The sequence below is a fragment of the Etheostoma spectabile genome, chromosome 21 (assembly GCF_008692095.1).
Source record: "Etheostoma spectabile isolate EspeVRDwgs_2016 chromosome 21, UIUC_Espe_1.0, whole genome shotgun sequence".
Classification (NCBI taxonomy): Eukaryota; Metazoa; Chordata; class Actinopteri; order Perciformes; family Percidae; genus Etheostoma; species Etheostoma spectabile.
Window position 1 is genome coordinate 16,757,927 of NC_045753.1, and position 22,327 is coordinate 16,780,253.

Genomic DNA, 22,327 nt, shown 5'->3' on the forward strand with positions numbered 1-22,327 from the left:
CAAGGACCCAACAGTTCTAGTAGTTTCCTCCAGAGCAAGCAACAGTGCGACAGTGCAACAATAAACTCTTCAGATATAAAACAAACAAATACTCAGCTCTTTCAACTGTAAATATACATTATTTATCAATATTATGGAAAGTAGATTTACATCACACAATAAGGCCCTCTAGGGATTTTACATGACACGTTTTTTTCTTCTACAAATGATTCTCATTTTACACAATGTAGCTGATTCAGATGATAGAATAAGACACTATAGGCAATCTCTAAATGAAAAAAGCATAATCACAATATTAAAATCATATTGACAAAGACAAATACTTAAAAAAATAAAATCTAAATGCATATATCAATGTATCAACAGTTGAAATGTATCTGATCAAGAACACCTTAAATGTACAAAGCCATCTACACCATAATACTACATTAATTATGAAGTTTCAAATAAGCTATTTGATTGGTCAGAGTCAGAGTTTTTTTTTTACTTACTGTCAAATTCCATAAAGCATCTTGCTCTTTGTGTGTCCACTTTTTTCATTGATTTATTATTGCACTTCCATAAGTTTGTGGAACTTGGTGAGAATTACACTGATTCAAAAATGAATCGATCAAAATCAAGGCTGAGATGACTTGACTTTGACTTTGAACTCGACTCCTAGGATGGGTCGAGCTCCAAAAAACACTGAATCCTACATTTATAATAATGCCAACTGGATAGTTTTTTTCATTAGAGCCACCTTGTCTCGTAAAGGTGCTGTACTCATTTGCTATGGAGTAATAAGCTGAGTAGATAATGAAGTCACACTTCCTCTGTGGATGTTGTAATCGGAGCTTCTTTGTTTAAAAGCCGGCCTGGTCGCACATGCATGTAAGTGCCTGGTGGGTTGGTATGTGATGCCGAGGGCCACGATAAAGTGTTGGGGATCGGTCTGTGAGAACCGTGTGGATGCAATCCCAAAGTACTTTATTTTATCTGTATATTGAGTAAAGCCCCTTTTTAAATACCCTCAGTTTATAAACTCTATGCCCCAAATTATGATGCATGTTTTCTGTCAAACATTTGATGTCTCAAGCCAAGATGGCCCTGATAACATTATTATGACATCATCAGGGTTAATTTCTGAGACTTGGAGAGGACCTATAGAGCCATAGAAGAAATGAATAACGGGCTCGTTTAAAATGAGCCAGGTCTGCGCAGAATCGATCACCGGCGATCACCGCCCGTTGCATGCCGGTTAGATTTGTGTCCGACTTGTTACCGACTTGCTCTGACGTCATACACACGTACGTAACGATAATCTCACGAGAGCAAGGCGGCCTGAGACACAGGCAGAGCAGTCGAGTTTCACCGACTGCAAGACCCAGGCAGACCCAGGGCATGCTGGGAAACGCCGGCCTCTCAGCTGATTTAACAGCTGATTGGTTCATGACGTTTTACATAAACTTTTTGTTTTTGAATTGGAGGGATTTTAACTGCTATTTGTCTGATTTAAAGTCATATTCTGTACAGAACACATGTTGTGTGGCAGATAGGAATGTTTAGAAGTCAGAGAGACTAAATCCGTTCAGATCACGGACCATCTACAGTCTGTTGTTAATTAACATCAGCAACAGATTGCATGTAGAGCATTTGACAGCTACTCTGTCATAAATCAAACAACTGAAGACTGTGTACAAGCTGATATGTGGATCTGATAACAATTTATTAAATCAGAATCGGACCACAGTGTTTCTGTCACTTCCTGTTCAGCCTAAAGGCTGCTGAAACCGGCTGGAAACTGTCCAACTTTACCGCAGCTGTTTGTCCCCGACCCCCGGCAAGGCGCAGTTCATCTTGAACAAGCCTACTATTTCAGGTATAAAGGTGTTCTTTACAGGTAGTAGTATATGACCAGTAAACCAAACTTTATGTGTAAAATTTTCCAGTTTCTAAAGTATTCAACCAGCGTTGAGGTCATAAGGCTTTAACCAAAGTGTCTGTTGCATGGTCGGAACAGCTTCAGCTTCAAGACACAGCCTCATTAGCTGCTATGGCCAGCTAACCGCTGGGAAACTAGAGGCCTATGTTCCTGACAGTTTAGCACTTATTCTACAAGCTGCTGCTGTTCTTTTTCCTTTTAGTCTCTAACCCATGGTCTGATCTATTCACCCTGATCTCTTTAAGGGCATTCAAAAGTGAGCTTTAACTTAAACAATGCACCAGAGGCTCTGTTTCATAACCAGCAAAGGACCTTGGATGGTCTTACAAGCTTGGTTCACAGTGTGAAATGGCTGCTTCGAAAGTGCCTGCTTACCCATTTTATTATAGCAAAACACGCAAATTTAAACTAAACTGAGTGCAAAACACTGCCTGAAACCAGCTGAACCTGCCTCTCATCTCTAAATTGCCGTTTCACAGAACTGTCCGTTCCTGTGTCTCGTTGACTGCTTCAGCTACTAAGTGAGCTGGACATGCTATTATAGTGTCATCAGGTTAGTGCTGCAGGGCTCTGGACAGGCATACGAAGTGTAACATGGTCTGCTGGCGGTCTCTCACTAATGGCTCTGAACGTGATTGAATTTCTTAGTGCAGCCTGCTATTTCATAATAATAAAATAATAAGACAGTTGAAATGGGTGCCTTGTGGTTGGGCACCCTTATGAAACGTGCTGAAATCGTTTAATACATGAAAATGTGTAAAATATGTAACAACTATAATCCTATTTCCATTTTTTTAAACTTATATTCCTGGGGAAAATAATTAAGTTTTTACTCCACATTTATCAGCAGAGAACATAGGTTGAGCTCATGAAGATTGTTCAAGCTTTTGATTCATATATTGTTATGATAATTAATATAATCTGGTGAACCCCTAACAATGGCACATTGTGGGGTCTTGACACACTCTCATACTTTGTTGTTGGGAAATGTTAATTGTATTGGGTTGCACCTTTACACCAATGCTAAAGACATAATAACAATGTTTAGGGTGCCCTTAAGCCTTTATACATTACTTTTTTGCATAGAATACAAAGCTATTAAAATAATTGTTGGCATGGTTTTATAAATCATCTTTTTATGTAAACCTACATGTGGTACAGTGAATCTTTAGGATCAACACTATCTGTTGATTGCTATCTTAGAGACTACCTTACCTATAGACCAGTGAGCCTATCATCAGTGGGGATTTATATTTGCTAATAATATGTTGGATTAATGTTTCAAGACATTTCATTCAAGACATTTTTTTTTTTTTTTTTTACTTTCAAAATAAATGTCTCTGCTATAAAGGATATGTCTGCTGTTGTTTAGCAAACATTGCTCAAAGTAGTCAGGGACTATTTTCAGTGGCAGATTAATACACATTTGGTGCTTTATAGAGTATTTCAAGCCGCACAATGCTAATGTAATGAAGGAACATGTCACCTAATGCAGGAGTGGCTCATTACTGTGCTTTTTTTTTACCGTGGCCGACACAAATGCCCTGCAACTTAAGAAAACACATGTAAATAGACAAAACACAAGCAAATTAAGAAAAGAACTCCATTAATTTAACAACACATGCGCAGCATTCAGCAAACATGCTGCAAATATATACTAACTAACTAAATGCATAAATGCGCTGAAATGATGCATAAAAGAAAAGCACACAAACCCTGAAAAAAGAAAAGATGCAAAAAAAGAAAAACAGACAAACCCCGAGCAGCAACAAAGAAACGCTGCATCCAGATTACACAATGGAAGTTCTCCAGGCCTCCAGAGGGAGCACTAAGTAGAGGAGCTTGATTTTCGACTCCACGGGGAGAGAGAGCACTCTGCCTATTTATTTGAGTCGGGTACGGCTGCAGCCTAAAGACCTCCCGTCTCATGCCTCCCGCCCATAGACTATATTAAATTAATGATATTATTAATATAATAAAAAACATGAATAATATACAGTCTATTCTCCCGTCTCATGCCCTACCGGCTGTTGCTGACTTTTCAAAATAAAAGCTTGTGTCTGGTCCGCTATGTCTTCATACTTGTTTTGGATATTTTTTAACTAAACAGTTTGGCAATCATGCTAATGAATACAATAACCTTTTCAGCAGATTTCTTACTTACAACACAACGGAGTTAGCAGTTTTGTGTTTACATGTGTGATTTATTCAGTTTGATAAATCCCGAGGTCTCTACAAATCTATAGCTGAAATTGGCTGGTCTACAGGGAGGGACTAGAAATCCTGTCTGTTGTTTTTATTTTATTTCAAGAGCAAATTGCTCCACAATATGAATACAGATTGATCACTTATTTTGTTGGTAACTGTTGTTGTGTAATCACAACATTACACTTGAGGAGGCCTACACTTCAGTGATGCGCCTTTCGGACCTCAAAAGTAAACCCTCTTATGTAATATGGCTTAAAGGTCCCATGACATGGTGCTTTTTTGGATGCTTACATGTAGGCTTTAGTGATATCTGAAGTCTCTTTCCCAAAATTCAGCCTTGGTGCAGAATTACAGCCACTTTAGCCAGTCCCACAATGAGCTTTCCTTAGGACGTGCCATTTCTGTGTCTGTAGCTGTTGAGGAAGAGGGAGGGGGGGCCTTGACCGACTGCCACTTGATGTTCCTCTCTTTCTCATGGGCGGGCCCAATTCTCTGTTTTCTTAAGTTGCAGGGCGTTTTGCCCCTGTCGGCCACAGTAGTTTTTGGACAAAAACGCAGGCTCTATGGCACAGAGGAATTTATCAGGCTTTAGCTACACAGGCAGTGCTTATAAAAATTATATCACAAGACTAATTATCTAAAAACACATAAAAGAGCTATATCTTTGCACTTGATGGCATGTTCCCTCATTACGATGAACATGGGCACTGCGGTTGTATTTAGTTTGATCCTGTGTACACCGTCCTTAAATACTCACTAGTGTGCACACTCCGCAGACCATATTCATTCATGTATTCCCTAATTTCAGTGGTATCGCACCCCCTCCAGCTTCACAAAGATTTATGGGGGAGTGGAAATACAACACATGTTGCGAGGTTGCATGCCATGAGTTCTTTGAAGTTATAGCTGCCCTATCTAGGGGACACATAGCCCATTCTGCATTTGGAGAATGTGGCAAGTTGAGCAATTGGGCATTAACACTGCAACAAAAAGACAGGCGCAATAGTGTTCACACACATTCATGGAAACCATATAAGCTGTAACTTTTAACTGTTAAGTTTTTTTTTTTCTTTCCTCCTCTAAAACTCTGTGAAGTGCATCAACCAATCCCACAGGAGTAGGCGAGCTGCCGGAGAAAGGCCTTAGAGAGAGTGATGTGTGACACCATTAAGGTAGAGGAGGAGCAGGATGTCACAGGGTAAAGAGTCTAAGTCATGTTAGCCTTGAGGCTGTGGGGTGTTTCATCAGGGAGCATAGACAACCTCTGCATCCTGTCTCGATTTCCTGCTCTGTGAATCATGCCGGTCCAGACAGACAGACTGAGAGACAGACAGACTGAGAGACAGACAGGCGGGTTGAGAGACAGACGGGTTGAGAGACAGACAGGCGGGTTGAGAGACAGACGGGTTGAGAGACAGACAGATAGGCAGGCAGCCCACTCAGTGGAGCAGAAACACCAGGAGCTCAGTGGCTGCCATGGATACACTCCTGGAGTCTCTTTGCTGCTCTCACTCTGTATGTTTACTGTATGCATGTGTGCATGCGTTTGTGTGGGTTTATTTTGGAAGCTTTGAGCCCGGTCACTATAATAAGCATGACGCATTCATGTTTTTTTAAGTGGTGATTTTTTAGGTATTGAGGTTGTTCATGTTGTTTTTGCATAGCTGTCAATCAAACACTAAATTTGTATTTTTGTAGGTGGTACTCTACTCGATGTGAACTTAAAACTGATCCAATTGATATTTTTGTATTAGTGAAGTGACACTTTATATTATAATAGTGACCAACCCACAGAAGATTAACGCCCAACTGCAGTTCATCTTGCCTTGAAGAGTTTAGTGTCTTTCAGCTCCTTGTTTTGGTTTCATTGACAATTTTTACAGATGCATGCCACCATTGCTAACATAATGGAAGCATTTGGAGTTTAATATTTCATTTTATATATGAAAATCGATTTATATTGCTAGATTTGAATCAAAGATTGTCCTTCATAATAATTACTTAAAATTTTTTTTTTTTGTCCTTTTTGTGTACCAATGTTGTGGTCATATTAAACTACAGGAAGCACAATCTTAAAGCTGCACCGGTCAGTATTCTTTTTTATATTGACCAATGGTTTACATTAAATGACTGTGTAATGTAAAAAACATTAACTCGTAACAAACCCACAGAGCATTACCTAACTCTGCAGTTCTCCTTAGCTTTACTAAGTGTTAAAGTGCCTTTATGCTAGCTCAGAGTTTTGGCTTGATGTCCTGCAACTTTACTGTTTGTGTTCAATTTCCACACTTTCAGCAGCATCAGTTGTTTTTAGTAAAGAAGCACAGATAAACCCAGTATCTACCTACCTTCCCAGTGGGCCTACCAAATAGCATAAAGACAAAGTTAGCAACTTTCCGGTGAATACAGCGGAGCATTTTGCAGCTGATAAGCAAGATGTTTTTTTCTCAAAGGTTGTCTAAGACCAAAATAGAAGTAAAAGAAGTTGTCTCTAAATTTGTCTCTAACCAGAAACATGACTCCCAATTAATTCTAATGTTGCTCCATGTCTGCTAACATGTTAGCTATAAGGTGATGTAAGTAATGATGCTAGCAGATACATGCTCCTCGCAACAGTTATAATAAATACTGAGTGCAGAAGCTAATTTTTGTGTATTTGGTCAGGGTGAGTCAAAACAATGAGAATCTCATTAACCGTTCCATGTATCCCTTGTACAACGGTTGATGTACAAGGGATTGGCTATTGTATTGTAACAATGAATGATAACAGGAAAACTGTAATTATTTGTGTTTGTTGTACTCTGAGAGAATTTCTATTATCTTTTACTGTTAAACTCTGGTCAAGTGTCAGGTTTTTCACCATTGCCTTCTGCACCCTTTCCTTACAGGATGTCCATCGGATCACCACGGGCGATGGCATCATCAAGCGCGCCGGCAAGGATGACCCGGCGGCCAGCGAGGTGGGCTGGATGACTTCGGTCAAAGACTGGGCCGGAGTGATGATATCTGCTCAAACACTAACGGGAAGAGTCCTGGTGAGTTCACACTCAGTCGTCATCCTTGAATCATCCTTTAATCATCGTTTGTTTGATTGACATCCTGAGGTACTTTAGCTTATGTGTAGCAGGCCGTCGGTTAAGACGTCAGTAAAATGAAGCTTTACAGCCGATCATGACCAGCCCCCAACTTCCTATACACACATATTTAAAATGTGTTATTATAGCATAGGCCAGAAACCTTACTGAGTAGGAGCTCGCATCTGACAATTTACAAATCGTGCACGCTTGAATGTTCCTTGAATTTATTTCTGCTTGTCCGACGCATATATATACCGTTTTGAAGTGCATATCTTAGTAGCCTATCTCTCAGACAGGGGAGGCAGACACATCAAAACAAAGCCAGGGAAAAAAAGAGGAGAGATTTAAAGAGTATTAAGGTCATACACCCCATAATGCCCTCAGACAGCAGGGAGAAACAGATCCAAAGGACAGAGGGAGGGAGGGAGGCAGGGACATGTACAGTTTACCAATTGCATTTGGTCAGCTGAAGTGGTTGCCATGGCGCCTGGATTGTCTGTTGACAGTGTAATGTGGAGAACACATGCCTCTTTGGCCACATGTTATGAGATCCTTACCAGATCCTTATTTTGCTGTAACCCGGCATCTAGTCAAGGACAGTTTCCGTATGATGGAGATTCTGCTGTACTTGTATGTGTGAGTGTTTGATGATTTAGATGACTTGGCAATGCAAGAGTAGAACTGACAGAGGAGTGATGAAATGAAATGGTATGAGTGGGAGCACCATGCCAAGGCTTGCCGCAGTGCTCGGGGCTGATCCCACTTTCACGCACCCCACTAAATGTAGTGCAGCATCTCCAGTTGGCTCAGTACGTGGACGTTGTTAATCATGAATGCTGGGTGGGCAGCCACACTTAAGCAAAATGGTTTGATGTGTGGAATATTAACGAGCCATTTAGTTCATGTTTGTGAGACAAAGAAATAGGCAAAAAAGCTACTGTTGTTATTGGAAGGATCAAATCCAGCTTTAGTTGTTAACGATAAATGGTTATATTCAATATATACAATAATGGTTTATTAACAAGGTCTCTAACTGTGACCAACGCTTCAGGTCAAGTGGTTTTGTCATGAAATGTGCATCATGTTTGTTATGATAATGTTCCTGCTTTTGGTGTATGTTGTCATTTAAAACCCAATGAAGTGAAACATGTTTTGTTTTGAGATGATTTGTGTAGCCGTAAGCTTCCGCAAGAAGGGGATTAATACCAGGAAGGAACGGAATAAAACACTTTTTTTTGGGTCTCATTTTGAGCTAAAAACAGAACGTTTTCATCATCTCCCTACAAATGTCATATAAAACTCTGATGACTCAGGCTGAACTCAGGTTGTCCCCACAGCATCTTACATCATTCTCATAGCACAGACGCTAGTGATGGTTAATGGTGACAGCAACATTTAGAAGCGAGAATTCAGCTTGACTGCCATCCTGTTTCCTTGTTTTTAATTCTTAACGTGTGTGTGTCTGTGTGTGTGTCTGTGTGTCTGTGTGTGTCTATGGCTGAAGTGCCCTGTCTCAATGATTGCTTGACATACAACTGTTTAGCGAGCACTCATCTGTAACCATGGCAACTGCAGCTTACCTAAACATGGCAGATGTGTGTTTTCTATTATAGCCTGTTTAGGGGGCACATTAAAGCCTATTTCCAGGCCATCTAATTAATTTTACTGGGGAGTAGAGCATGGGATGGCAAAAGTGAAAGGCAGAGAGTGTGTGAGTGTGTGAGTGTGCGTGTGTGTGTGTGTGTGTGTGTGTGTACACTTCCTATTTTATGCATCTAGCAGTGTGTTTGTTGAGTTGCTATTCCCACATCTACACCCACGTTGTTGTTCTCTTTAAAAACATAGTACTTCTTGTTCTTTGGTCTTAAAATATTCTGAAACCACTTTCACTCCAGGATATTAAACTTTACCTGTTTTTTACAATTACGGCATTTATTAAAGTGCTCATATTTTTTTTTTTTTGCTTTTCCCTTTCCTTTGGATTGTGTTATATATCTTTATTTTGCATGTTATAGGTTTACAAAGTGCACCCAAAGTCCTCCCCGAAGGGACTTACCATCTCCAACAGAAAACACTGTTCACAAACGGCTCCAAACAGCTCTATTGTAGTCCAGCCTTTACTTCTGACGTACTCTGCAACGGACAAGCTAGCAGTACTTACCGCACATGTGCGACTCCCAACAAAGATGGAACAGAAGTGAGATGCCTCACTCGGTAGCTACAACGGAGAGCACAACACACAGGGTGAAAAGAGGAGCTGCAGCAATGTGCAGCACAACAAAAATATGATGTTATCTGAAAATTAAACCACATAAATCTATTCTGGTACAACCTCTAAATACAATTATGAACCTAAAAAAGGGCATAATATGAGCACGTTAATAAAGACCAATAGACGGTGGACTTTTTTTTTTTTTTACCTCTCCATACCCAGGTAGGAGAAAAAGATTTTCCAACTTTTCCATGTGAATCCAAGCGAAAAGCGTGTTTTTTGACATTCTTAAAAGATGTGGATGCAGTCAAGGAGAGAATAAATCTTAACTCTTTACACAAGTGAGACAGTTTATGCAAAAAGGAAGCTCCAGGATGCCTGCAGTATTTTGCAATTGTGATTTACGTTGTAGATTGGTTGATGTCTCTGCAGACTCAGTTGCTCATATAGTGCTTCTCATTTCCCAATTGTAGTGAAAAAAAATTTTAAGTCACAATTGTATTTAAATGTTTCTGTTAAATTAATTAAATGCATTAATAAATAAACTCAGAGTGTGACATGAGACAAAGTTTAAGAACCTGGTTAAAGTTTAAAGTAGAAATCACAGGCCTCAGTTCTTTGATCTTACCATCCGATAGCTTCTGCGTTCTGGTGTATGTGATTGGTCCCTTGTCGTGTGTGTGTGTGTGTGTGTGTGTGTGTGTGTGTGTGTGTGTGTGTGTGTGTGTGTTTTGCGTGTCACAAAAAAACATAGGTTCTGCGTTGGAGGTTTATGATTTTATCGTATAACATGAAATTATCTTCTCTCACATCATTTTCAAACAGAAATTTGACGTATTAACAACAATTGCAACCTGACGCTTTCCAACCAATGTGATCATCGCTGCATTCTGAGCTGTTTACCTCTGACTGTGGATGTTGAGTGATAAACAGGTGCAGGCTGCCCCGTGGAAGGCCCAGAGGCCTGATGTTCGTTTGCCCGGCTGGCCAAGCATCACAGCAGATTTTAAAAAGATCAAACCTTGCCTTTAGGGCTATTTAATTAGCAGGGAGGACACTTTCCGATGACCTTTATGTCTGTAAAGGTTTGTCTGCTGGAGATCAGCGCTTCATTCCTCCTTCACTCACATAAAACAGAAAAGGCGAGGGCTCGTGTTCATTCTCTAATTTCAGATCCATCTAAGGACATGGTTTCCCCCAGATTGGGGACACGGAAGGATCCCATCTGTCACTTGATGCATTATTGCATTTCCTTTCCCCTATCACCTTCGCATCATACAAGACCATCCTCCCCATTCATGAAAAACGTCATCACGTCACTGTTTGCTTATGTCAAAATAAACAAAACTAGCTTTGGGGATTGAACAGGTGGCTGCAGCTTGTACCTGCGCCAAGAAACCCAGTGGGTTTCCTGTAATGTCTCAACTCTATTTCCTGTTCAGTCGCACTTCCCAGTACTGGAGAATTTGATTGTCAAAAATTTGTAAGATGGGGAGTGTGTGATAGAGCGAGTCTAAGGTTAGCGTATTCTGGGGGAAAATGTAATTTCTCTTAAATGATGGAATCCTGCTGAGTGACATTTAGCCAGTCAGTTCTAGAGGTACACAGGGGAGGCTGGGATGTCGCAAGCTATTATTCTGGCCGGAGAAAGGTTTTCTATTAATGGAAGCACAGAGCTTCCCTCTGGCACTATTCAGTTTTGCAGTCTTTGCCCCCTAACCCCAATGGCAGTCACAGGTTGGACAGTCGGAGATGTTAAAGTCAGATTTGGATGAGTTGTCTCGGCTTGTTTGCTATTGTTGTTTAACTCTATTTTTGTTCAGTTTTAACTCTTGTCTGACAAAGTCACTAAATGTCTCAGTCAGGATAAGACGGGCTACTTAGGAATGCCATCCTTTAGCATGTAAGTGGTACTACACATGTCCGAGGATTGTTTTCATGCTATTTGAAATAACTTAAATCCTTATGCCTATTGCCAAAGGTTATCATCACAGAGCAAATATCTGTATAGGAATGGATTGATGGGTGTGTCAGTGTTTTAGGAACATGAGAAACACATGGATGGGACATTCTACTTTCAAAAAAAATGTAGTAGTTATCTTAATGCAAAGGAATAAATTCTTGATTTTTCTCCCCTCAATCATGTGGTTCTTGTTTTATTTTATATCAAAATGTTTTGAGTTTTTGGTACCAAGGGTTCCCATCATGCTTTGGGTGATGTAAACACAAGTAGAATATTGCTGTTGAGTCAGCCATTTAGCTGTGGGCTACACCTGTTTTTTTTCATTCAGTAGCACAATTGTATTATGGAAAATATGCGTCATGGAAAGTCATGCTACTTTAGCAACTAGCACTTTGCATTTTAACCATGGATGCACAGAGACCAAAAACAAGTAGGATTTCTTTGATCCTGATGAAAAAGTCTAAGCATGACGATTATAAGGCAAAATCTGTTTTGTTATAGAGAGCAGTGTTGTAGTTCTCAAGATCGATCTTGGTCTCAAGACCACTTTTTTAAGGTCTTGTCTTACAATCGACCGCATTTTTACTCTGTCTTGTCAGAGTAAAAGAGGACTCTGGATTTTATTTGAAGACCGGTCAAGACCAAAACTGTCTTTTGATTATTTTATCAAGGCATTTCTCATGATACACTTATAGCAATACAAAAGGGGAATGAAGAAGAATCTTAATTAACTTTTTTTACATATTTCTTTCAGCGTCATTTTTCAATTTTAATTTTAACCTTTCATTTATACTGGAAGGGCATTGAGGTTTCCTTCATTTTCAATGACGACAAGTTTACATCAAGAGTCATACTCCCAAAAATGTCCCCTGTCTTGTGTCTTTCTGTGTGTGTGTTTGTGTATGTGTTTGTTAATGTCTGTTTTTGTGCATGTCTTATTTGTAAGCTGTGGATGTCTCTCTTTCTGTCCTCCTGTCTTTTCTCTTTGTATGTTTTGACCCTGGGACACGTTCTTATGTTCCATTGTTTTACCTGTGGTTTGTTTGGGACTTTTCTTAATTTGTAGACTAAAAATTAAAAAAACATTTGATCACAAAAAAGCGTCAAACACAAAAAACAGCAAACGACAAATAAAAATGAGCAAAACTAAATACAGTTGCAATTTAAAGAGTGGAAATTAAATACCAAATTGTTTAAAAACAGTAGCAGATGGGAGTTCATCTAACCTTAGAGTTTGTTGCAGAGCATTCCTTGGGCTAGGGGCATTGAATAAAAAGACAGTTTTTCCAAGATCCGAACGCACGCAAGGAACCGTAAGAGTGAGCCAATCGTTCCAAAGATTCCAATATATTAGTGAGGCGATATAGAGAGGACGTTTGCTACTAATGGCTTTAAAAATAAACAAGTACCAGTAGTAACTGTACCTCAAAGAGAGGACCAGCCAACCTTACAATAGAGAATGCCGTGGGGTATTATAACTATGACCGGTGATGAATCTAAGGGTGGAATGATAAACAGAATCTAATTGTTTCAATGTAGATGTAGCTGCAAGCCTATAGATTACATCACTGTAGTCTAATACTGACAAAAACAATGTGGATCTGTCAGATCAATTGAAGGTGGGCCTATGGTTAGCATTTTCCACATTTTATCGTGGCATGCAGTGTTGGACTCGCACTGGTCTGGTTTTGGTCTTGACTGGGTCTCAACCCTTCAAAGTCTTGATCTTGTCTCTGCCTCAGTACACTCTGGTCTTGGTAATGACTTGGTCTCGGTTTAGGTGGTCCTGACTACAACAGTCACAGAGAGTGCTACTTTATTATGACTTCCAAGCAGTTGTTGCAGGTGTTTGTCCTCAATGTACAGTGCATCCGAGAAACTGCTATCACGTACAGTGTAAACTTTACCGACTATGAAATTATTATTATGACATATGTGCATTTTGATTTGACTGCGTAATGACTCTGAGAAGAAGAGGTGCAATTATTGATGCAAAATGTTTGAAAATTGTTTCCTAAAATGCATAGTTTTGTATGATCTTTAAACAGTGTCTGCATCCAACCATTCTTCTAAGTTTCTGAAACAGACACTCTCTTTGTGTAGCAATAGCCACCCGAGTGTGTTTCCTGATCCCCATCTGTATGATTCATTGCGTCTACCAAAACACACAAAAGACACGAGTTCTTTCAGAAAAAGATCAAGGATGCAGAGGGAAACAGCGTAGAGGAGGCTTTGATGGCAGTTTTTTTGCCCAATCCCAAACCTTTTATAGGTTAAACAGTGTGCAAAAGGTGTCTGGGATGTCACCTCTTGCTCAATATTACCAGTTGCCAAAGGAAAAGTGCTGCAGAGTTGTCTAGGATTACAGGGGTCAACATGTTGAAAACGTCCTATTAGATGACAGGGTGAAAGAGTCATCTTCGGTCCTAACCGCTGTCTAGATTTGATGTCGCTCAGGAGCAGCCTCAAGGGAAGAAAGGAGCTCTGAATGAAATTATAGGTGGGCCAGAAGGGCACTTTCATCAGGCGGACAAACTCACCTCCTCCTCCTCTGAGAGACTTGGTGAGCAGCAGCAATTGTACCACTACATGGAAAAGCTTTTTGTCTGATGAGAGTGGAAAAAAAGAGAGGGAGAAAGAGCAAACTTGCTGCACTGCAGCAGCAAAAATATCAAATGTGCCATTCAGAAGTGATGGAAGCACTTGTCCTTTACAGCACTGAGAATTTAGCTTAGTGCTTCTTTGTTATCACACATTTTCCAGTGTTCAGCTGAGAGGACTCAAACAACACACACACACACACACACCCTACCACAACCACACACACACACACACACACACACACACACAAAAATATAATATATATATATATATAATATATATATATATAATATTATATATATATATATATATATGTATGCGTGTGTGTATATGTGTATGTATGTTGTGTGTGTGGGTGTGTGTATGTGTGTGTGTGTTGTGTGTTTGTGTGTATATATATATATATATATATATATATATATATATAATATCGCGACATTCAGCTCCACAAATCTGTGTTGCAATGGGAGAAAGGAGAATCGCGACACACCCCTTCCAACTCCCGAGTTATCCTCTCGTAGCTAACGTTTTGAGTGGTCGCTGTTTGACTTGGGTGTCTGGTTGAGGACTGACTGTAGAATGGATGTGTCCTCGGGGCTGTTGTCAGCTTCAATCCTGACTGAGGCCTCGCAGCGCCAGGAGACCAAAGACAGAGGTGTGCCAGCTAGCTAAATTACCATTAGATTATTTGTCTGTCTATACAGTTAACGTTACTGATGAATTTGTGGGTTAGCCCAGAGTTGTTAACCATGGTCAAAAAAAACATGCTAACAATAAATTAGCATGTTGGATGGTGTCGTAATCTTACTATACCCACCAAGAATTACATTAGCAATAGCTACTTGTCAACCAGCACCTTTACAGCAGGCACCAAAGCACTTTTCTTTTTTGTTCCCCCCTGCAGGTTGGGAGGGGAATTGTTACCAATATTCTTATGTCTCATTCCAACAAGTTAATGAACCACTGAAACGATTTTGGAAACATTATTTTAAGGTACAATAGAATCTTTGTGTTGGATTATTAAAATCAGTTAATATCAATAAACAAGGTATCTGTTACTGTGTTGCAAACTGGCATTTAGTCAATTACAAAACGATGTGGCAGAAAAAAAATGTTGTATTACAACTCCCCCCCCCCCCCCCCCCCAAAAAAAAAATGGAATTGAGATTTGGTTTGTATTGAATCGTGGGTCAAAAATCAAGAACCGAATCGAACCAAAGTTTGGTGTGTATATATACTGTGTGTATAAATATATACACATATATAACATGTGTGTGCGTGTGCGTGCCCTTTTCTTGACATTCCCACTTGACTCTTGGTTTCAGATTAGGATGTCAGTGTTGTTGTTGTATGTAACATATATTCTACCAACGTGCCCCTGGCCTTGTGACAGAGACAGGAGGCTGTTTGCCACCTGTGGACTCTGGTGCCAGCGGGATCGTGTGTTACTTTCACCGCGCCCAGTGCAACAGAGTGAACAACGTGGAAGCGTCACGGAGGCTCTCTGCCTGCCTCTAAGTCTGCCGCTATTTTCGGGTGGCAGCAGCTGCCAGGCCTGTTTTGTCAGAGCCTTGCAGACGGAAACAATGCCATGTGAGACTGCCCTAGTCCAAACAAAGAACATCGTATTAGGTCATTTCTGTCTATAATTGCTTCTTATAAAAGAAAATTTCTGAAGCCATTTGCAAAAATCTGCAGGTGCAGTAAGAATATCTCAACGTCTTTCCAATGGAATTCAACTTGTTTCAAGAATTTTCGAGAAATTAGGGTTTGTATCTTGATGCAAGAAAGAATAAGGCAGATCAGTGCACTAAAATCAATAAAAATTACACTTGATTTAAAACATGAAACCAGTTGATTTGAAATAGCTGAAATAATTATCCAGAAAATGTAAACTTAAAAACCTAGTTACACACAAAAGGACTCAATGAGAAGAGATTTGGAGCTGTTTTTTTCACAAAAAAGGGCTTATAAGTGTTATTTTTTTTTATTATTTAAATGGATGAATAGCAATGTTGGTTGGTACAGCTATCCACGGCGCCCTCAGGTTGAGTTTTGCCGTTTCATCTTGTACCATCATCAGGTCAAACTTTCTCATAAACAGTACTAGTGACAGTGCCAATTACCAAATGTCATCATCCTAACACACTAAACTAAGATGGTGAACATGGTAAACATTATAAAGCACCATTGTGCCTAAGGGACTCTTAGTCCTGTTTTTACCTTTTTTAGATAGACCTTGGTGCATATCAGCAACCTATTTAGCATTTTTATGTCCAGTTTTTCTCTTTTTATGAACACAATGCCTTTCTGAGCTATATGTCCCAAAAGGGCCTTGTGATCTGTGCTTGTCAGTGCTTTAATGCAGCCCGAGACATACCCTTTTCCTGCTGACAATTGGTTTAAACCAATCTGGTCTTTTCAAGAAATCTTAAAGATCTAAGCTGAGTTCATGCAGGTTAGGGTTAGTTCATTCTAATACTGGTTAGCTTTTTGATGGTGTCTGGAGTCCGTGTAGATTTATAACGTCATTAATATTTGCCCTCTGCAATAAAACAAAAAACAAAATTGGAGAGAAAATTTTGTGATAATCTTCACAGTTTCAAAAATCCAATTTATGAGCAGTATTATGATAATACATCCTCAACTACCTGTCATTTCTATAATTAATAATAGTAATTTCTATAATTTGGTTCCCCCAATTTCATTACCAATCATTAGTTACACAATGACCTGGCCAGTGCTGCTGACACATAGTCTTCAAAACTCATCAACATCTTACCTTTCCTCTTACAGGAAAGGCAGATATAAAGGAGGTTTAAATGAGGTTAACTCCTGGTTGTTGCAGCTGGCACATTACATTAAATAGACTTTCCTTTGGCAAGTTCACTTTAATTAACACAGCCACTTGGAGAAAATTAATATATAGGTTATAAGAGGAGGTTATAATAGATGTTGCAAACTGGTCACAAGACAAGTTCTAACTTTGTAAGTACAGCCCTTTGCTCTGTGCTGTTATTTGCAACCAAATTGTGTCAGATTGCAAAATATGAATCCAATTGTATGCGTTAATATCTCAGAAACATTCTCCACCTGCTGCTGAGCTCACACCTCATGCATCCCGCAGCACCTCCACCCTTAAAAATACATGCGGCTGGTACAGTTATAGTATGTCCAGCTTCCCAGATGCAGAACATGATTTACATTTTAACACGACAGGAATTTCCATGTCCATTGTCCGAGTAGGGCAGAGTTTCTCTCTCTCTCTCTCTCTCTCTCTCTCTCTCTCTCTCTCTCTCTCTCTCTCTCTCTCTGTGTGTGTGTGTTAGGAACCCCTCCTCTCTGAAGAGATGCCAGAGAGGTGAGTCATTGCTTAGACAAAAACATCTATTTTCTTTTATTACATTTTTGTGTCAGGTTTCCTTATTTGTCAGATTCTTTCTCTTGCTTTCAAGACTCTGAAGCAAGTGAGTTACAACCTCATATTTCAGCTGAGACCGACAGCCAGTGGCTGGGGGACACACATCCATCCCCTTCCATCCTAAGCTCTTTACACCTCACTGTGAGTGTTGTTGGGCTGCTTCCAGGATGGCGTAAATCATGGATTAGCCACTGTGGGATTTGAGCTTCTATGCTGCATATTTTGAATATGGGTATTTTAATAGCTTGATAATGTTGTAAACTTTAGTAATTATAAGTCTCTTATTTACAACAGAACAGAAGATGACGCTCTAATGACAGTTTTGGATCAATTCCTGTCACACGAAAGAGATACAAAAAAGGAAAGCTGAATCCCAAATAGACTTTTAATTTGAGCAAGACCGAGAGCGATGTTTTACAAGGCTTGACCCAAAATGTTCAAAGATAGCAGCATTGTTTTCACAGCTCAGAGAGGATCAGATCACTCAACATTCAGTGACCGATGTCAAACAAATAGAGGATCAGGTTTCAGGCCGCGGGTAGTTACAGTGCAACCTATACAACGTGAAACACAAACTGAGAATTGTGTGTAGCTGCCAAGGGTTTAAAGGAGGATCCAGTTTCTAAGCGCTCTAACCGCCATTATTTTTATTTATATTTTTTATCTGGCTAAATGTAAATGTGTATATATTCTTTGACATATGATCACCGTTTAAACTTACTTACTTACTAATTTAATTTAATAAAACATATGCTAATAAAGCTACTACTGCAGTAATACTACTGCTAATTATGATAAAATAATTCTATTTGTATTTGTATTGCACCTTCGTTTTCCTGTAATATGGGTTTTAAGGTTCCTGTTAAGAAGTGCAAGATATAGGAACAGAGGAATACAAATTTATACAAATAGCTGATGCACCATATTTATCACTGAAATGTGTGTCTGAAATTTCACGTCTGAGAGACAGAGAGCCTTGCCAGGTCCATACAGTGAGTGAGGGAGAGAAACAGTGAAATGTCTTAATAGTAGCCGACTAAGAAAACACTCAAAGACAGTAGTAGTGAAAATGGCAGGAAATACAAATATGCAACAATGCAGCAGTTATTTTTCACACAGTTTAACTTTGTTTTCTGCAGTGAGCTTTAATAGCACCAGTCCAGTGTAATATGACTAAAGCAGCCAGTAGTATTCAGAATATTTGCACATCTCAGTATAATTTGCAGCAGGCTGTGTAAGTATCCCCCCACTGCGTCTAGAAGACCAAACCACTTGGAAAAATGTCATCCCCCAAATGTTGGAAGGAAAACGGAGAATTAAAAGTTGGTTTGAATGTTTACTCACAGTAAGTTACTCAATTAGTGACTCAGAGTACCGTACCTTTTTGTCCCCTTTCATGCTGCTGGGTTAGATATTTTGTCAGTGGGAGGATGAAGATATGTTTAAAAGAGACTCTGCTCAAACTCCAAACAAACTTGGTGAGCATGCCCTAGTTTGTACAATAATTTGGACAGTGACATGAATTATTCATCCAAACAGGAAAAAGGTTGCTCACCAATTTCACAATAGTGTATACACAGTTTAAAGGAGATCTAAAGTGTCCCTCTGAAATTCTGCAATTAACCCCCCCCCCCCCCCCCCCCCCCCCCCCCCCCCCCCCCATCGTACCTACAACACGAGTCAGGATTCCTATGTCGAGCCCTGTGACTAACTGGTTTCGTGGCCTTACTCCACTTTTCTACCTTTCTCTTGCTGCTGTAAACATAGAAATGTAGTTTTTAGGAAATAAACAACACATATATCATCAGCACAGCAGGCATGTTCATGTTTTTTTAATCTAGTCACGCACTCACAAACTCCTGAACCTATTCCCCAGTCTGCCCAGTTTTGTCTTCATTTTTGGATTCTTGACAGAAACCTGCAGGAGTTTATTATACCAGTTCACTGAGCGGGCACTCGTTAGAGCTCGGTGTGTTAATGTTGGGGTAAGGAGTGAATCAGGAAGTGTGAGTGGCTATAGAGGCCCTGCAGGCACTTCCCCAGGCACACCTTAATTATCAGGAGTATACTGTTTTATAGTCAACAACAACAGTCATTTTCCTTTGCTGCGTCCTCTGCAACAAGAAAGGAATATGGCTGTTTTTTTTTGTTTTTTTTACATGTACTACAAAAGTATATGATTAAGTCAGATTTCTCACAGTTGCAGTCATGTTGCATGCCACATTCAGAGAAGGTATTATTTATATAAAGTCATAAATCAATGTGCATCAAGCTGCCACATACTGTAATTTGGACAGCAGCTGTTGGGAAAGTTCACCGGTTATTTTTGACCTGCGTTTTCAACACCAGAGTGTGTTTGCTAAAACAGAGTTAATAATTATAATGTCATCAACATACGCTCTCTCTGACGATGTGTGTTTAGAATATATGATAATGATTGAAAGAAGGAGCAACACATGATTGAATATAAAAAAGAAACAGTATTTTAGCTCTTATCTTATAATATTTACCTAGCTTAAATTCACTTAACATGTCTGTTAAAGAAATGTGCAAATCCTAAAGTAGGACCGGAGGGTATTTAAATAGATAGTGGGCTTGGAGAAGTGTTTGGAAAAGGTAAAGGCAAAAGAAAGAAGCACATATGTTGTCTCAAAGTATACTCTTAGTATATGTGTATTATATTAAATAAGTATAATATACATATTTTACTTTCCTTACTGGCTTGATCCCTGGTGTGCAACATTTGTCTTTCCTGCTGAAGTCTGCGTAGGCGTCTGTTAACTTCCTGGTTTTTGGTCCCTCTGCAAATTACAGCTGTAATGTTGCGATACTTTGCTGCAGCTCCAGGCAGGCTCTGTGTCTTCTAGCAGGAATGAAAACTTCTAATTAGCTATCAGGAACTGCTTTATGGGAACCATTTTTCTACTGCCTCCCACAATTACCAAACACAATACTCAAAGATTACACAGTGGCAAGTATTGTTTATGCTCTATCAACTGTATAAATCAGGGGCCGTGAGGGCACATTAAGAATCAAATAAAAAAAACAGGGCGGAAGTTGTAGCGGTTACATACAGTAAGTGATTGGCAGCTTTGACATGTATTCTAGCAATGGCAAGACACCTTGATGTAAAAGATCCTCAGAGGGATTGAGCTCAGACTCGAGGGGAAAGCATCCCCATGCTCCTCCTTTTTTAGGCGTTCATTGTTTGTTTTTATCAGTCTTTAAGATCTTTGGACCCCGTTTGAACTAAGTTTTCCCACTTTAACGTGACGACCTTTTGGATTTAATGTGTTCTGTTCAGTAGATCCATAAATAAATCAAATCAGAGGGTCATGGTAGTATGGCTGTAGGTCAGAGGCTTTTATTAATAAAGGTCTCTTAAATGTCAGACAAGACATACATTTCCAATTTTAGATCAATTCTGCTGTTGGTTCCCTGAAAAGGAGGATACATCCACTTTGTGAGTGATGATGTTATTACTGAATAGCTGGTCTATCCCTTTGGAGCTGGCGTAATGCTGGTAGTGATCCCTAATGATGCGGAAGCAGCTGCATGCAGCTCCACAGGAGACCTGGTAGACAAAGAAATAATCTGCTTTTATTGACAAGATGAGAGAGAAATCCCTTAAACCACTGGTTTTGCTCTCAAATATGAAAGTTGCACGCACAAAAGGAAAGCCATTGATGAAGCTGGGCTTAGGGTTACTGTACTGTCTGCACAATAGACTGTACTCATCCAGAGGAATATTCTGAATGATGCAACACAAGCCTTAATGTAACATTCATTCTGTCTGTAAGGGTTTTACTAGGAAAAAGAGGAATTGTTCAGTTGAGTTAAATTATATCAAGTTTGTTTTAAAATTACTTTTCTATTAATACTGTGTGTTATATTCTAATATCTTGTCATGCACAAGGTGAACAATGCAGCAATTGCTGTGCCACACAGCTTGAGGCAAATATGGTACCATTAGTGCCCGATTGCTGCAATTTTGTATTAAAGGAATATTCATTCTTGGACTCATAACTCAGTTAAACAGACACGCTATACATAGATTCAGTGTGACTAGGGATGGGCGATATGGCCTACAATCCATATTGCGATATCCATTGCAGCCCTAAACTTAGTTAGTTTAAGTCCTTGGTTCTTAAATTCCACCCAAGATGCAGAGAACAGGAACATCTGGTGTCTTTTTAGGTAAGGAACAGACACTGCCTCTACTATTACTTTCAGTATTAGGCAAAGATGTAAACTAAATACAGATTTCAAAAAGTTTCTAACCTGCAGCCTAATGTAACGCATTTGAGCACACTTGTACACACACACACACGCGCGGCTGATGTTCCGCGGGGAAGTACATCTGCAAACGCCAGCTGCCAAGATTCTAAGTGTATGTTATATAATGAATTGTCTCTAAATTGTGCGGGTAGATTGCAACAATCATTATTGCGATAATTAAAATCTGTATTGTAGGCCAATTTTTTATCGTTTATATTGCATATCGTTTCTATCGCCCATTTCTAAGTGTGACTTACACTTTCTGAGGATATTATTATTTCTATTGTATTATGTTCATCCTGAATACACATCCATAAATCCCCATGGACTCTTTATATCTCCAGAACTCCAGGCAACATTATACTTCCTGTTTACATCCCCCAAAGCTACCCAAATTGCCAAAACGTATAGCATGGTTATCCTTCGCATTGAGGTAAGACAAAAAATAATGATGGGAGTGACAAAATTCCTTTCTAGTAACCTTTTTTCATGTTTCACAATAATTATTTGCTGAAGCTCAGAATGTTCTATCAATAGATGTCACTATCTGTTTATCAGATACCAACACACTGCATAGAGGTTTATAATAGCATGAAGGAGGATTTTACAACTCTGGAAACTTATCTGAGTGATAGTGTAGTAGATT

At 39.5% G+C, this 22,327-nt stretch overlaps 1 protein-coding gene across 29 annotated transcripts in view; it reads left to right on the top strand.

Moving 5' to 3' along the window:
- Positions 1-22,327, top strand: part of LOC116671648 (calcium-activated potassium channel subunit alpha-1) — a 95,036-nt gene that overhangs the window by 7,829 nt on the left and 64,880 nt on the right. For all 29 annotated transcript variants that reach the window (XM_032503005.1, XM_032503007.1, XM_032503006.1 and 26 more), the window contains exon 2: positions 7,018-7,164. In XM_032503005.1, coding sequence (XP_032358896.1) covers positions 7,018-7,164 — 147 coding nt within the window. The remainder of the gene's footprint in view (positions 1-7,017; positions 7,165-22,327) is intronic.